We start from the raw sequence: 18,456 nt of genomic DNA, 5'->3' as shown, positions 1-18,456 counted from the left end.
ATGAAATGAGGAATAAAGTACTCCACACCAGTGATGCATGAATAGAAGCCTTAAAAAATATGATGTTTAAACATCATATGATTGTCCTAACATGCTCCCAGGCCATTCTTTTACAAAACCCCTTTGGTTGTTGAAATATGTTATTTCTTGAAAGAAAGAAAATTGTATGTATTGTTTTTTTCCCTGGTTTGCAAAAATATTTTAAATTAATGATATGCTTTGATTTAAAAAGTAAATACACCACATGCACATTATGCTAACCAAGCTCCACTACTAAATTTACACACACACCTAAGTACAATCACAGAAATTTAGGACATGCTTTTTGCATGTGTGAGACATACATTCCTTTTCATCTCTTAGACAACCTTAGAAATTTTGGAATTCAATCAGGTTACTGACATCCTGAATAGGAAACATGGGCACTAGGGAATTAACATGTTTTAAGAGTGTCACCTACTGGCAAAAAATACTTCTGCACAATTTCTTGAGTATATAGAAAATGCAGTTATTTTACCCAGTGCAGTAAGATCAGGTTCATGATCCTATACAAGATGTAATTGTTCATGAAGAACAATGATCACAATTACAATTAGCTTTTGTAAATCAAAGGAAAAAAAAGGAAAACCATTTCCAGAAAGTTTTTTTTCTTCTTCCAAAGCAGTATTAGATGCAGTTGCAATAAAACTGACAAATAACATAATTTAAAGCATCATTTAAAAAAGTAAAGGAAGATGAGAGAAATGGAACAAAACAACTCTTCATCCATCCACTGAATCCAGTTCACTAGCAGTTCAGACCATATTGTTTCCCTTTAAAGGAGTTATTTGTGAAATTACTGTTTGCATGAGAAAATTCATACCAAGCTCCACACTCAAGCAAATGCATGACCTTTTTGAACAGCCATCCTCCTGCAAAGAAGACTAAAAATTTACCTATCATTATTTATTAAAATGGCTAGGAAGTAAAGCAGAAAGCTTAAAAATACATAATGGGAACATCACCTGCAAATAATCAACCAAGAACTTGGGCTGTTCTCAGAGCTCATTTATCTCCCTCATTGGCCTGCTGAGCTAGGGCAATGCTCCAGGCTTGGGGAAGGATGGCTAGAAAGCTGCCCTGGGCAAAAGGGCATGGAGGTGCTGGATTATGTCCAGAAAATGGCAGCAGAGCTGAAGAAGGGTCTGGAGCACAAGTCTGACTGGAGCTGTTGAGGAGGCTGGGGTTTAGCCTGGACAAAGGGAGGCCCAGGGGTGACCCCATCAATCTCTACGACTGCCCAAAGGCAGCAGGTGGGCACCGGGGGATTCTCCCTGGCAGCCAGTGACAGGATGAGTGGAAAGGGCCCCAAGCTGTGCCATGGGAGGTTCAGGATGGAAATCAGAACTAATGTATTCTCTGAAAGGGTTGCTAAGCACTGGAATGGGCCAGCCAGGGATGTGGTGAGGTCATCATCCCTGGAGATGTTCAAGACACAGATGTACATGGTACTTAGGGCTGTGGTCCAGTTGACAAGGTGGTATTTGGTTTAAGGTTGGACTTGATTTTGCAGGTCTTTTCCAACCTAAGTGATTCTGTATAATACTGACTTACAGGACTACTTGATAATTGTAGTTTTTATTTGCAGCAAAACGTTCAAATTTACATAGATGCAGTCAACAAAGAGAAACACAACAGACCAAAATATTTTCTAAGTGCTTTAGATGAAACTATCAACTTTAGTAGTCCTGTTCTGAGTACCTGAATGCTTAGCAAATTAAGAAGCAATGTAAGTAGCTGCATCTTTTATGATGCCCCTCAGTTCCCCTGCCAAACCACCTGTCAAGTTCTTTTTTTTAAAAATAAAAGGAAATGTAACTACTGCCTCACCAGTACCTTTCTCCTCCCTCTTTTGTTTTCAAAGGAGGGGAAACCAAAAGAAAAGTACACTGCTTCAGTCCTAAGTTAGTGCACAGTGGCATCACAAGATATTATCAGTGCTGATACACTCCAATTAACTTTCTTGGCTAATGAAACATCTACATCAGTTTGATAGTTCAGTAATCTGCTTCTCTTCCAACTGTTATTATTGATTACACAGAATATCTAAACAGCTTTCAGCACAAGATGGACTCTGCTAAGGTGGATTATTTAGTGGCTATAATTATTGGTAGTGCAAATCTCCCACCTGAAATGATTTACATCTGTTTCTTATCCAGAACTTAAGTGTCAAAGATCAGATTAAGATGCCGAAATATGACTATCAATAACCAATTTCAGAACCTTAATGCAGCTCAGAAAAACAGAATATCCATTATACACACTGCAATGGCAACACTTCCATCATAAACAATGTATTAATCTTCTATGACACATTCACTCCATTATTTTGTTAACTTTATGTACGCATAATTTTCTCTTTAACAATCTACCTTACTTGCCCTTGAATGTAAACTGCAGATCACCCAGTTAAACACCATTAAATAAAACTGACACTCGAATTAAATAAATATCATTAAATAAAACTGACACTCAAAAAGCTCTAGAAATAAGGATGCCCCAGAATCACTCTTCTGTGCTCTATCTTGTTCTAGCCTAAAATTCCACATCTTTCTTTCAACATCTTCCACATTTTACAACACATTGCTATTATGAAATTGACCCCTGCAGAGAGAGAGTACATTTTTGCACATAATCAAGGAGAAAGGAAGAGACTTCTAACTATGGCAAGACCACAAATTTCATGCCAAAAGTCTCCCTTCACTCACCTGTGGACTTCTCCAAATACCACCAAATTCTAGCAGCAAGTCTACCCTGCAGCTCTGAAGGTCTTTAATTTACCCTCAGAAGTTCAGACTAGATTATCTTTCCTATGCAAACAAGCAACTTTGACAATCTGAGCAAATGCTCTAAAAACCCTCTTATTTGCACATTTCAGACTAAGCAGATGTGAAAAAGTATGTTTTACTTGTAAATTCCAACAAAATTCTTTTGAAGGAAATTCATAGAGAAACAGTAGGTCACTGAGCAACCTACTTAATTTGTCACTAGAGCAAATTTTTGCATCTCACACCAAGATGCTGCTTTATTTCTCATATTTACTTCTGTTCTTTTTCATTTTCTTAAAAACCCCCTTTCCCTGATCACTTATAAGTTTTACTACATTAGAAATGTGGTGAAATCCACTCTAAAATCCTATCATCGGAATATGATGCAGAGAGCCCTGCCATATCTGGGGCATTGACATTTTTGTCAAAAGGAGGATCATAAGATGCATGGGGAGGATGGCTGTGGTGGTTATTTTTACTATATATATATAGGAAATATAAGAATTTTCCAACCCATTTCCATTTACTCCTTATCTTGTCATACAAATTTTTATTTTGGTAATAGCTTGTGCTACACATTTCAGTTCCCTTTTATATTTTATTCCCTAGTAAAGCCAACTTGATAATTATTGTCTACTCCCAGCATGAGTTTACACACAAGGAAACCATTAGAAAAGTTACAAAAATAAAGCTAAGGCAATTCACAGAAACAAATAGGCAATGGCAAGAGACTATCAAAGGAAAATACCTTTCTAAGCAATACTGAGTAAAGACAGGAGATACCACCTCATGTCCTACCACATAGAAATATAGATAAATTTTAAGTAACACAGAGTCAAATTCTCTTTTTAAGAAAGACATATGTTCACAAAACACATGCAGGGAAGAAACAGTACTTACAACTGGGTTTTTTGTGTCTGGGTCAAATTCTGTAGAATTTGCATCTGGAACAGAAGCTCAAAGTAAGCACAGTACATTTGCTCTACATGCACTACAAACTCATAACAGCTCTGTGGCATTTCAGGGCTTGTCTACATTTATGTTACAATCTCATGAGTTGAAATGCATCCTGCATCACTTTTGAAGTAATCATAGGAAGCATATGACCTCAGACACAGAAGTTCCCTTTCCTGCTTTCCAAAATACTTTCCTCTCAGCTCTTAGTACTAGAAATTGTTGGTAAGTTAAATCTCTTCATACTACTACTGAATGGCTCTTGTTTGGCCACTCTGGCCAATGAAGGCAAGTAAGAAAACTCAGCTTTTACTTCTCACCACCAGCACATTTCAGAAAGAGACTACAGAGGTGAACTCTAAGCACACTTTCTTCTACACGCTTTAGATCAAAAAGCAGATTTCAAACAATGCACATAACAAAGAGTTCTTCCTCCCTTGCACAGAGAGGTAGCACAGGGTACTTAGCTGAAAATGGTCTTGCTGCAAGGGCTAAGTATCTACCAACCACAGGATCTGTAAACAGTTCTAATAATAGACATACATTTCACACAGAGAATAAAAGTGCCTCTAAATAAATCATATTCACACCAGTCTACTGAGCTCACCTTCCCAATTCAAACAGTTTCTTGCAAATTCCACAACTGCTAACTGCATTCCCAGGCAAACTCCTAGAAGAGAAAACAAAAACTCCAGAATTTCCAGGCTGAAGAGTGGGACTAAGTACTTGCTGCTCTGTCTTAAACTTGACTGCTTTGAAATCTTGGTATTCATTGCATATACACAGACTTACAAAAAACCTAAACCAAAAGTGGCTGCTCAATGTAAAACTCACATTTCACACTTGGCACATTATAAATATACGTGACACAATTATGCACTTTAAGCCCTTTCAAAGATATTTTATTCCTCTCATCTATTTTACCAATAATTATTGCAAAGACAAACAGAAGCTGTAAGCCTGGGTATATACAGATTCAAACTTTGCTTTGGCAACTACTCAGACACTTAAAAGTAAGAAATGTGGAGTGGGAAGCAAAGCCTCAGAGGTACACAAACAGCACTTAGCTTATAGGCCAGATGATATTTTTTACTTCACTGTAATAACATATAGCAGTAAATTAAAACAAAAAACCTTTAATATAGCAAAAGTGATCCAAAGATATTTATGTTTTCTGCATACTGTTTACTAAAGAGAATTATAGTGATATAATTACAATGAGAAGCAAAGACTCTCCACTTTTGTACATGTAAATTAAACCTTTGCAGAAGGGATTGGTTTTTTTTCCTTCCTCATACAGTAGATGTGGCACAAGACTATGCTCCTGGGAATTCTCTACATGGCAGATAGTCACAACATCACACATACTTCCCTAAGACAGGACCCTTCTCTAATGTGGGGGTTTGTCTTTTTTTAATCAAATCAATTAGCTTGCTATACATCTCCTAAACACAGCAATTTCTCACTCTAATGATCTTACCAAGAAAAGGTTTTTTCTTTGTTCTTGCCCAGGAGATAGCTTGGAGTTTGCCTTCTGTTCCCCTAATTCCAAAACCTCCTGGGACCAGAATGCCACTGTAATGACAGCCATATAGAAAAGAATATACATGTAGAATCAAGCCAGCAGAGGAATCCACACAACTTGAAGACTCTTGAAGTTAAAACTAAGCAAGCACAATTCATGAAAGGCATATTTCATATGAACATTCAGAATACAAAGACATTAAAAATCGGAGATTTATTTCATCTACCTACCCCAATTCTCATCTGACCAATATCACATTTCACAGTGAAATTCCCACTGCTTAAATAAATATTGCTCAAGTAAACTAGCTACATATTCACTGCTTAAAATCCTAACGCCCAAAATTTAGATCTTTTAATACCAAAAAACCAAAATGCATCTAGACAAGAAACAACATCACTTTAAAAATACAAATTGAAATCCTAGCAATGATTCTTAGTGTGCATTTTTAAGTGTGCATTTGCATTTTCAGTGTGCATTTGCAAGCACATTTCACATCAAAATATCACTTTTCTGATTTTTTCACAAAAAATCAAAACCCTAAACCAACAAGCAAAAAAACTGCAATTTGTCTAAAGAGATTAAGCAGACTTTGAGGATATATGTTGATACTTCAATTTGCTGAAGTTTTTCACCACACATTCAATTTATCCTTTCACATACGGAACAAAAGTCTGGACACGTTGAGAAATTATTTAATTTACTGAATCATTTTTCATCACATGAAATAAATACCATAGTCTGCATTTAGGATACAGAATGCCCAGTGTCACTTACTCTGCTTTGCACAGTTTGTGCCATGCCTGGTGATATTTCACTGAGTTCTCTGCTTCCATAGAACGTTCAAGTTCTGTTGAATCTATGTACTAATAAAGAAAAACATACAATGAAATGGTCTCTTTTTCCACAGAAGGAGCAGTAGACAGTACATGATCAAGTGCTAAGAGAAATTATTAACAGTTTCAAGTGACTTTCCCAATAAACCTGTAACAACTTCACTGAAGACCCAGTATTTGCTTTCAAGATCCAGTGTTTGCTCTAACTGCAGCAATCTGTGCCCTTTTCTTTGCACACAGCTCAGGAGCTGTGTCTGCCTGCAGCCCTGTTTGGCACCCTCCAGGGAAGCAGATTGACTAGAATTTGCAACTCTGAACCCAGGTTACCCTCCTAGGGCAACCAGGGCCAAACAAGGAGTGGTGCTGACCTTTTCCTGCCATCCCAATGGGATGTGGCCAGGATCTTTCCTTGCCTGACTTTTAGGTGCCACAGCTTGTCCAGTCTTATAATAAGACTGGAAAAATCTGCATTGTCTGTGAGAAAGGTGTTCCTGGGTCTCTTGGGTAGAAGGGGAGAAAGAATCATTATCTATGCCCTAGTGGAAATACTGCATTAGAATCTCTAGTGTCCTTAAAAAAACCAGGTTCTGATGCACCACTAGAGTTAAGTGAGGGGACAATGTACTGCACTAGGGACACAAAAGATCAGAGTTTGATTCTGGGTTTTGTCCGCCTTTTTCTCAGATTAACATAATTAACCACATTCTGATGTAGAGTCCATCCTCCATAAAAATGAGATCATCTGAAATGGCAGAACTCACCTGTGTGCAGAGAAAGGCAACTGACAAGGAGATTGCTGAAAGTTTCCCAGACAAAACTGCTTTCTAGCAAATATTTTCTACTTTTTCCACATTCCAGAAGGCATCAAAAATATAACAGAAAAATAACTAATTTTCAATGTTACTATTCTATGCTAGAAGAATATTACATAACCAACTAAAAAGACACTATGATAGTATGAGGTTGGAAAGAGAAACTAATGACAGTTGGAGTCAACTGTATTTTCCTTGCCAAACATATTAAGAAGGAACATTTATCAGTTAAAGAAGCATCAACATTTTGTCATTCAGATAAAGCAGTTCCTTCAGAGCATGGGATTATACTGACAGCCTTTGGGCATAAGCACTAAAAAGAGATTTGGACATGCAGTTAAGTACAGTGGGAACTGTGTCTGTTAACATTGCAACACTGCACTAGAGCTCAGCAACCATCAGTTTTCATGTTTGTTAATGCAGAAGCCCCACCAAAATTAAGACCAGCAGCACATGAAGCTTGCTGTCCATTTGCAGACAGGGCACCTTTCACCTTTTTTGCTAAAAGCAAAACTATTTTTCATATCATAAAAACTTTTCCCTCTGCAGCTGTCAGTACAAAACACTACAGTGATACAATCATGTAAGTCAGAAAGGACATTGGGAAGTCTCCAGCCTCACTCCCTGCCCAAAGCAAGTCAGGTCAGAGCAGGCTGCTTAGGATCATTTCCAGTCAGCATCTAAAATCCCCAGGGATCAATTCTGGCTGTTCCCATTTTCTTGTTTCTTCATGCACACAGAAACAACTTTTTTAGAGTATTAGCTAATACTCTTCCCAGGGAACAAGAAAAGGCTGACCATCTGCCATTTCCCCAAATGCTATTTTTTACCTTTTCTTTTCTTTTTTTTTTTAAGATTGGTACATTTTCCCTTTTCTAGTCATAAAATAATTAAATTCTAGTCAATAAATAATTCTAGTCATAAAATAAACAAAATAGTTGGAAAGGATGTCTAAGATCATTGAATCCAACTGTTAACCCAGGATTGCCAAGTTCACCATAAAACTGTGTGTCATGAAAACAAGTGAAATCTAACTATGGTAGTAAATACAAATTTGCAGATAAAGTCTGCTTTTTCATCAGATCCAGTTTTGGGTAACTTCAGTGTTCCTTTCAGGTAGTTTAGTTACAAATAAAATAATTAAATCTGTAAACATTTATTTTAAAAAATGAAAGTCTGCAGTCTGTATTTATCTGCATGATTCATTTTCTAGTTTACACATGAATTAAAACTACCACACATGATGTGAACTAGTAGGTTACCACAGAATGATACAACAGTAGAATCAAAGTATTCCTGAAAGCAAAAGCCAGAAATATGCTCACCATTAAATCCAGTTTGTAATTAATTGCCAGTGCAGAGTGTTCCAGAGCTTTGAAAACAGATGCATAGCAGTCACTTAGCTTTGTGTACTTGCCCACGAGAGCTATGGAACACACCTTCAGCAACCTTTCGTATCTGACAAAAACAAGTTCTTCAGTTACTACACCAAATTTCACCAAAAAAAAATCAAAAAAAAAAAAAAAAAAACCCACATTTCAACAGTGTTTGCTTTTTCTTTAACTCCACAAAATATCCCCCTAAGTTTCCAAACTGCCAGTGGTTTTAAACCCACACTATTCACAGGTGTCCATCAGCACTAACCCAGTCAGTCCAGTTTGTTGACTTCATATCAGCTAAAACCGACCTGGAATTACAGCACTTCTAGAGAAAGCAGCAGGATGTAGAATACCTGCAAGCCATTTTCTTCCATTTCATTAGAAGATCACTTGGCTGGTCATCAATAGGTAAATTTAGCCTCTGTTTAAAATACTTAATGATGCCTTGCTCCTCCAATAGGATTGGCACTCGATATGTAGAAGAAACATCATGAATAAATATCACCTAACAAACAAAAGGCAGAACATAAAAAACTTATGTAAATTTTTCATAGGAAACATTCATTCTACTTTTGGATACTACATGCATTTTTTATTCTACACACATTCTGGTTTTTAAATATTTGAAAGAGCAGGACAGAACACCTAATATTTAAGGTTCTATTAAATCTACAAGAAAAAAGTTACTCAAAAAGGAAAAATGTGTTTTACTTCTCCTTCACACCATCATACATGCTTGTCAAGCCTATCAATGCATCAGTTTTAATGCAAACATCTGGCTCCACAAACACTCATGCCTGCTAGCAGTTCTTTCCTCCCCTCTCACAAGCTTGAGGAGTATTAAGCATGAAAGCAAGAAAACAAATTAAACCTAACAAAACAGACTCAATTTGGTTGTGACAAAGTCTCCTAAAATTATGCTGTTGGTGAACTAGGCTCTGTAATTACTGAGTACAGTCCATCTAAGGATCTTTTTGTTCAGAACACATTTATAAACTGCATCCAAGCTGCCAGCAATGAAGGTGATTGTGCTTGGTTTACCTGAGGTCACAGAGCTCAGAATCTGGAGCACAAGTGTTCTCAAGACATGAACAGTAAAGGATACTCTGTTACCCCTGAGCTGCTTCTGCTCATCACAAACCTTGTACATGTGTGTGCTGCCCCCTGCCTCTCTGTGTGCCCATTCAATCTGAATCTGTTGTACCTTCAGCATTATCCAGAACATTGAAACATAAAATGCTCTCACTTGCAAAAAAATTTAAAGAGCAGTGAATTAATCAAAAGTAATATTTGAATAGCAATTAATTGTAAACTATTGGGGGAAAAACCACACATGAATTATAGGAGAATATATAACTACACAGTAGGTGCATGCTTAAGGGCATAATTAGCCTATTACATATAATCACAGTAAGAGTGTTCACGTGGCTGTGACCACCTGTGGACAGAAGCAAATCACCAAGTTTTAACCACACTTTGTTCATCCATTATTATAATCACCTGAGATGATTTATGGGCAAGAACTACATAATAATAAATAATGAATAAAACCAGCCACGGTTGTGAAAACTGTACAGTTTCATGCTATGTACAACAACTAACCATGCACTCAAAATCTGTTTTTTATTAGCTTTTACTCAACACATATTTAAATTATTAATGACTGTCTGACATAAAACTTAACATATGTACTCCTGATATTTTGAAAATGCTGTGGCATCCATAATAGCAAGATAAAAAATTATAAAAACAATCACATATGAATGAAACAGTCAGAAGTTGAAAAGAGAAATGCACAGAAATATTTGTATACTTTCCCACATGTAATATTGAAATACAGACCTGCTCAGGCTCCACATGACAAAACATGGAAATCTTCTCTTTCACGGCCATCTCTATAGGTTTTGCACTTCTGCAGACTATCTGTCACAAGAGGGGGAAAAACTTCAAATATTTACTCTGCAAACCAATAGAAGATGCTCAATATTTCATAGTGAAATTCATCTCTTTTGGAAGCAGAACATAAACAAATGTGCCTTTTTTTACTCTTTCCCCCTTTTGAAGTTCTAGGATATATCAGAGCTCACAAATATGTACTAGCAAGGCAGAAGCAAATCCATCACCTGCTCATACTGACCAATTTTCATTCATCTTTCATTGGCATTCTCTGTAATATTCCTTCCTCATAATCTTATTTCTTGCAGCTACTATTGTAATACTCTTTGCCTCAAGTCTAGCAGCTCTATAATAATGAATATGATGAATCAAAAGAAATATTGTAATCAATATGATCAGATTTAAATTGAGAGAAATACTACTTAGCTTACATGCATAAGTTTTTCAGTATTTCAGCATCTTCTTAATTTAGACATCATGACAAAAACGAGGCCAAAGAGAAGAAAACTAATTCATAATTGTATGGAGTTTTTACTGGTGCTAGTATTTTGCTGATACATTTAAACCCCAGTAATTTTAGAAAATATTGATAATTTTAACCAATGAAAAAAATCATTGGTTAAAATGATTTTTAAACAAACACCATATGCTTTGGTGCAACTAGATCAAAATGCAGAACTGCTCTAGTAAAGTGCCTACTTATTACTCAGTCCACTCCCTTCAGTTATTTTGAAACCTGAAAGCATAACAAAACGTAAGATGATCCTGTTACAAGGCTACTTCATTACTTTCCCCATCTTTCAAGCAAATGCAACTACTTAATTCATCCAGCCCTTTTGCTCAGAAACTTGTAGCTGCCCTTTGATCACCTTGCTAATGCAGCTTAGCTACATTAATACTGATGGAGTCTAATTAACTTACCCTAACCTTAGAAGTAATTCTAGAAACAGAAAAAAAAATGCCAAGTATAAGGGAAAATTAGTGTGCTTTTAGATCAAAAGGTAATTAGGAAACAAATTGTACATTCTATTCACTTAAGCACAATTCATTTGTAAAATTTGGTACAGTTTGAATCTGAAGGTATAATTTATAAACCTTGATAGTACAAGCACATGAGTAAACCCACTTTGAAATCTATCATCCATCTTGTGGAGACAAATTTAAAGCTAATGCAGACACAGAAATCAAAAACATCAGAGCCAGCACAAAAATAGCAAAGCTACAATAAAAATGGGAGAGATGCACTGCAAAGGAACATAACACAAAATGAGGAACAATTGAGTCCAACAGGGCAGCTCTGACAAGTGCACACTCAAAGTGCTGCATCAGAGCACAGGATCTCTGCAGCCACAGCACATTTGGCACTCAGAACAGAGAGGCTGGGGCACACAGAGCTGAGCAGCTCCCCCAGGGATGCCTGGAGCAGGCAGGGAGGCAGCAGGGATTCAGAACTGGATGGAATAGGCTCAGCTGTAGGAGCTGCCCCATGTGCTGCCTGGCCAAGACAGCAACCATTTAAATATTGTGCTGAAGCTGCACTCAAGGAACTTTATGAGGGCACCAAGGGGCTGCATCTCAAGTGAGAGCTGTCCCTGCTTCAGGTGTCAACAGCAGCAGCCAAAAACCAAAAATGATACTGTGCTCCTGGCAGTCCCAGAACTGCCCCAGGCAAGAACCCAAGATGCAAGCCAGGCACTGTGTTTGTCTGTTCTCCTTTTCTTACATACACCCACTTAACAGGTTTTTAAAAAAAATCATTTTTTGGTGGGGAGGGAGAAGTCAGGCCCTAGCAATTGCCTTAAAGGCCTTCAAAAAGAACAGGCAACTTTCCTATGCAATGAGCACTTCAAGAGGGATTTTGGAGATTAGGCCCTGAAACTTGGAACACAGTACAGCATTACATTAATAAAAGTCTTTCCTTCCACAAGCTGGTTATGATTATCATGTCACAGCCACTTCACACCAAGGACACCTTACACATCCCCTATTTCAAAATCCATTGGTTTTGTAGTTAAAAACACATTCATTCATAAATGTTAAATGAAAGAGCTCAAAATAAAAACAAAAAGAAGCACAACACAAAATTTAGTTGTGTAACTATCTTAAGAATAATTTTTCTTTTTTAGGATATACACATTGCCTCTTCTTAATAATGCAAAAAAATCTGAATGTTACAAGAAAACAGAAACATTCATGTCTTTCTACAAAGTGAATTGATTTTTCAGTTATTTTTAGCAGTGAAGAATTATTTTTATAAAAAAGATGCCTTTGAAGAACCTAGCTACAGTCCCAAGATATTGCAAGAAGTTAGTTAAATTAAGTTAGCTTAGAGTGATTTTGACTAATTTGATTTCCTGTGGCTTTAATGGAGCTATCCAGCACATATTTTGCATTTCTTCTAAAATTCTCATTTCTCCTGAGAGACTATGGCTTATTCTTTGAACACAAGTTATGCAAGGATATTTCTAGATGACCTATAAATAAAAATCAGTATTTATTGACTCACCAAATCTGGAGACAAGCCTAGACCCCTCAGTGCTCGAACGCTGTTCTGTGTTGGTTTTGTCTTCTGTTCACCAGTAGCATTAGGCTGAAAAGGCACATTTTGAAAGCTCAAATAGCAGCTAATATCTGCTAACAAAGCAGTTACAGATTAAAAGACAAAATTCATTGCAAGTAATATTTGCAGGAAATAAACATATCCAAAGAGAGCCATAATATGCCAGGAACAGAAATGACACCACTGTTATCACTTGTATATGAAATACTGTGATGAAACCACAGGGTTCCAATTCAGGTCAAGTTTATTTTGCTGTTTTTGTTTTCAGAGAAAAATTTCCATGTAATTGGTTTGGACAGAAGAAGAAGAATATTCCAAAAGTTGGATTTGGCTAAGAAATGGAGAATGTCCAACACAGCAAAAAGCCTCCAGTGACTGTTTTTGAGATATTCACATGTAATAAATAATTCTGTTCTCAATTACAAGAATTGATCCTACCAATTGCTGTTCAATTCTCTAATCCACAGCTGTAGTTGGTAATTATCTTTTTGTCTGTAGAAGGTGAAGTCTATCATCATTACAAACCTTTGCTTACCAAAATATCCCCAGTGAGTAGTGAAGCAAAATTTAGAGTTCAAATGAAAAAATACTTTCAGTCCTGTACAAGGAGTTACAGTGGTCTTGACTTGACTCCAGCATGAAAGGCTTAATGAGACAAGTGAACAAATATAAAGCCAATATAGATTAAAATTTATAATATTAACTCTAATAACTTACCTGTGGTACTAGGCTAACATGGATATTACAGAAGTTTTCTCTTTTTGCTTTGAACTGAAACTGTCTAAATGCTTCAACAAATGGCATTCCTTCAATATCTCCAATGGTTCCCCCCAGCTGAAAAGGAAATGGATATGTCAGAGTGGCAGAATGCAAACACAAAATAAAAAAAGTCTCATATATTTCAAGATGTTTTCTGAAACTTTTATCTGAAAAAAACCCCTGACAATTGAAATGTGCAAATATACTCCACAAAGTGCTTTCATCTACTCTGCACGGTTTGTTTCTTGTGGAAAACATTAAACAATTTTCCAGTTTTGTTATGTTCACTTTCCACCAAATACACAAGCTTCCCATGGGAAGATGTGTGGTGCTGCTGAATAATACATGCCTCACACTGCCTTCAAAGTGGTGAACCAGCAATCAACAGTTAAACTGATGCAAAGGTTTTTGTACAGGAAAACTTTATTTCCTGTCAGATTAAAAAATACTTGTGATTAACTAGATATAGACATTTCTCAATATTATCACAGCTTTCCAACACCAATAATTGTTTATTATCAAACCAAAATGCAAGACTAAATCCATGCTGAAATTTATTTATAAAGACAGAAATCAGATGCCTTTCAAGGACACAGGGAGCTACAGCAGACTGAGCACTGAATAAAGCAGCTTTGCACACAAGTCTGATGAAATAGTTGTATTCCAGAACGATCTTTTTGTGCCACCAAGTGGTTTTCGACAGAATTACATATTTCTGTTCATCCAGTACCAGAAAAACTGACAACTATATTTGTACATCACACACATTTAGTCTAACTCCTTCAGGATTTTACAATGGAAAAATATTACAATTCTTTTTAGAGTACTAAAGAAAAATAATTTTGTCAGGCTAGAGGTATGAATGTAACAAAACCAAACAAACAAAAAAAAACCCTCCAAACCAAAACCCAAAAAAAACCTGAAAAAACTGTAGTTAAAGGACTGATATGACCATCACTTATTTATGTTTTTGTGCAACTTTTGTATTTACTTTTTCATATTGACTCCCACTGTGAACATCTTTAAAAAATCTGTAGGTATACTGGTAAGTGTATCTCAATCAAGGCAGATTCTTCTGCATAAGAAACAATGAGTAATTCTGCTGCTGGGTCACAAAGTTTATGGTACTATTGATTGCAGAGCTCACTTCTGGCATTAAATCTGTGACATGTTCTGCCAAATTCACAACTATAATCTTTTTTTCCATTATTTTCTGCTGTAATAGTGCTACTAGCAATTACTGGCTTTCATCCAGCTGTCTCAGTGCCCTACTACAGGTGGGTCAAACTCTTTGTTTCCATCGTGCAGAACATCAGCAGGTTAAGTAATTAACAAAGTTGCCACCAAAGATAACATCAGAAAATGGGAAACAAACTTACACATTGTTTAAATATATTCCTTTAAGCATGACCACAATCAACAAGATGAGCATTTGAAGTTCTATGGAAGCTACAAAGTTAAAGGCTCTCCTACAGACCACAGGAGATTTCAGGTATTACACAATATTTCTCAATACTATTAACAGTATAAAGCTTCAGTCAAACATCTGGATCTTGGAATAGGCAGTTCACATTACAGTAACTGCTTTAATTCTCTAAGGTAATGAGCTCTTAAGAAGCTCAATTTCAGTTGTATTCTAGAGTGGATTTATTCAAATAAATGGAAGTTGTAGAGATAAGACCAAACCAAAGAACACAGAACGTGTTTTTGAATTTCTGCTCTCCATAAAACTTCAGTCTGACCCCTTTACAGTAGGGAGCAAAGAGAAAGCAAAGAAGATCATCGTGTTCACTGTAGATAAACAACCTAAAAGATTCTATACTTGCCTCAATTACACAGATTTGTGGCTCTTTTTTGTCATCATCCACAGGAACTTTTGCCTGATTCATTACCCACTCCTGAACTGCATCAGTAATGTGTGGAACAACTACAAAACAAAACCAAAGAAGGCAAGCAGAGCTTACTTTAGGTCCATATCCTAATTTCTGCATGCAAAAGGGGTTAAGTGAACAGAAAGCCAAGAAGAAACTACTAGGTCCTCCCTCTAGTTCTCCTTTCCTTGAGCCCAGAAGCCAAACATTACAGGAATATGCCCATATCTTTTGGAAGGGAGAAAGGAGGAAGGTGGCAGAGCAAGAAGTAACCTGTTCTAGCTGATCCCCACTTTTGTGAAGACTGAATAGACTAAAATTAAGAAATACAAAAATTAAAAATTAAAATTACAAAAACATACAAAATTAAAAATATTACCTTGAACGGTTTTTCCCAGATAATCACCATGTCTTTCTTTATTAATGACATGCTGATATATCTTTCCAGTGGTGATATTGTTATCTTTATAGAGACTGATGTCCAAAAATCTCTCATAATTTCCCAAATCTAAGTCAACTTCTCCACCATCATTCAACACAAAAACTTCACCTGAAAAAGAAAGCAAAAACAGACAGAAAAACAACAAAATAATCAGAAATTATGAAACACACAGCAGGAATTCCACAGACATCTTAAAACAGAAGGAAAAAAAATTAAATTATGCATGACAACAACATATCAATAAAGTCCAAAATGCAACCAAACCTGCATTGTCACTCTGTATGACTTAATATCCAAGTCAGTTTTATATCTAATGTCCATCCCTCAGATACATATAGTTTTGCAAATAAAATGTAAATTACATTGCCAAAATATTTAAGCCACATAAATATTTAACCAGCATTTCAACAGCAGAGTAATCCTTCACTGGAAGAAAACAACCTCTAGGAATCATAAATCAGCAACAAATAAAATATTCATTTACCAGCAGGAGAGAAAAACTATGCTTTTGTAAACATGAATTATTATACATGTTCAAAGTGTTTCACTATAAATTCTCGTTGATTGGATCTATTTTAAAGATTGAGACTTCAATCAGGAGTAATGTTATGATGAAGAAAAATGCTCCTTCAAACATCATCACCATTTCTGAGTCAGTTGTTTCATCCATGCCCACAACATGGGTTATTTCTGACCCTGAAAAATCCACTTAAAATACCCTTCAGGTTCACACTTTTCTCAGCCCTCTAAAGAGTCTCTAAATTCTGAACTCAGCTTACTAGATCTTGAGCTAAGGCTGGAAAACTCTTCAGAAAAACTGTAACTATTTTGCCATGACCCAATAAAATCAATGGCAAAACAAATTACATGATTAATGCAGAAAAAAAAAAATGGACTACAGGAATGTATATTCCACCAAAGTACAACACTCCACTTTAATGAACTTAGGTTCTCTAAGCTTCACTAATGTTTTTGAATAATTTTTTTTTTACTAAAATGAGAACTTAAGCTAACTCTCATGAAGGCACTTACATTAGAAGGCCCTGATACCCAGAGAAAAGCATTCTCAAGTAACTCTTAAGGACTTAAGTTTCAAGTAAGTTTCATAGCACTGTTTAAAAGGGGTTTTTAATCAAGTTGAACTGAAGACAGCATTAACTGAACAAGTCTTACAGCTAGGATTTTCCCAGTAAAGTGGGATTTTTGAGAAAGAAAGCATCTGCTCATAACAGTATCTTTAAAAACACAGGCTTCTGTTTCTTAACTTAGTGCAGAAAGTGTCCTTGAGAACACAGTAAGCAACAAAACTTTCAAAAGAATGATAAAACAAGTTGTAAACACCATTTGTGAAAGCACTTATTGTGAACAGCACTTATCTTCATACCATGTTCATATGGGGAAAAGGTTCCAGCATCTATGTTTATGTAAGGATCAATTTTGATTGCAGTGACACGAAGACCACATGATTTCAGGATGGTGCCAATGCTGCTCGCAATGATCCCTTTGCCAATGCCCGAGATGACACCACCAGTTACCAGGATGTACTTCATTGGAAAATCAGCACACATGCACACACCTTGAGCTGGAAATCTGAAACAACAGAGATTTGCTTCTGAGGAATGTACATTCACGTCTGGAAAGATCACAGACTCAATCTGCAAAGATCTAAATAGAAATGGCCTTCTGCAACATACAATAAAAATGACCATCCTGGAACCTGGGAGCAGGACTCACCTCTCCCAGGTTGTACACCAATCTGTAAGATAAACATTTATCTTATGCTCTAGGTCCTGATGGGGCTGATCAACACACAGAGCAAGATATTAATTTATGTTTCTAGATAGAAAGGGGTGCTGGGTGGCAAATCCACAGAAGTACTGCAAAACTTGTTACTATTTACACATTTTAGCAAACAGCTACAAGCTGCATTTTTCCACCCATCTGAGACAGGATGAATGTATCTCATCTGTAAACAAATTCACATTCCATTCAGGCGGCTGCGGAGGCTAAGCACTGAACAATTTCTGACCAGTGACAGCATGGCTCACCATACAGCAAGAACTCTAGGGCCAAGAAAACCTTTCCTTACCTAAATACCCAATTCAACATGCAACAGCATTTGATATAACAGCCCTCAGAACAAATCAAAGCAGTGTAGTACTTCAGCTGCTGGTATGAAGCAGTAGACACCCAATGAACATTTTAATTCTTCTTTTTATTGTACTAAAGTAACACAAGTAAGGCCTAGATCTTCAGGAGACTGAGTTTAGGAATGTAACAAGTCTTGTTATCAACGCTCTTACATTTCTGGTAATAGGAATTAATAAACTATTTGCTTGTCAATATGATTGAAAAGACAACCATAACCATTAAACACATTTGACTCAGGAGAAAAAGGAACACCAGGATTAACTTCCCCTTGACATTTAATTTTAACATGTAATTCTTTCAATAGCAAAGATTTTAATACTTGGATCCTTCTATCTCTGTTTCAGGCTATTCCTTCAAAACTTAGCGAACTTCGCTGTCAACACTAACATCATAAACATCTAAGCCATTTTCAAAGCCCTTTTCAGGAAAACAGGGGGGATAATTTCAACAACGGTATAAATCTT

General features: G+C 36.4%; 1 protein-coding gene across 1 annotated transcript in view; it reads right to left on the bottom strand.

Moving 5' to 3' along the window:
- CTPS2 (CTP synthase 2) overlaps positions 1-18,456 on the bottom strand; it is a 70,054-nt gene that overhangs the window by 50,980 nt on the left and 618 nt on the right. Inside the window, exons 2-13 of the mRNA XM_074534669.1 lie at positions 17,226-17,431; positions 15,779-15,949; positions 15,355-15,455; positions 13,487-13,603; positions 12,716-12,799; positions 10,156-10,236; positions 8,667-8,818; positions 8,260-8,392; positions 6,064-6,152; positions 5,242-5,336; positions 4,369-4,431; positions 3,708-3,751 (exon numbers count right to left, since the gene is read on the bottom strand). Of these exons, the coding sequence (XP_074390770.1) occupies positions 3,708-3,751; positions 4,369-4,431; positions 5,242-5,336; positions 6,064-6,152; positions 8,260-8,392; positions 8,667-8,818; positions 10,156-10,236; positions 12,716-12,799; positions 13,487-13,603; positions 15,355-15,455; positions 15,779-15,949; positions 17,226-17,409 (1,314 nt within the window). The 5' untranslated portion in view covers positions 17,410-17,431. The remainder of the gene's footprint in view (positions 1-3,707; positions 3,752-4,368; positions 4,432-5,241; positions 5,337-6,063; positions 6,153-8,259; positions 8,393-8,666; positions 8,819-10,155; positions 10,237-12,715; positions 12,800-13,486; positions 13,604-15,354; positions 15,456-15,778; positions 15,950-17,225; positions 17,432-18,456) is intronic.

The sequence above is a fragment of the Zonotrichia albicollis genome, chromosome 2 (assembly GCF_047830755.1).
Source record: "Zonotrichia albicollis isolate bZonAlb1 chromosome 2, bZonAlb1.hap1, whole genome shotgun sequence".
Lineage (NCBI taxonomy): Eukaryota > Metazoa > Chordata > Aves > Passeriformes > Passerellidae > Zonotrichia > Zonotrichia albicollis.
Note: the sequence above shows the minus strand (reverse complement) of the source record. Positions and strands in the feature narration are given on the sequence as shown.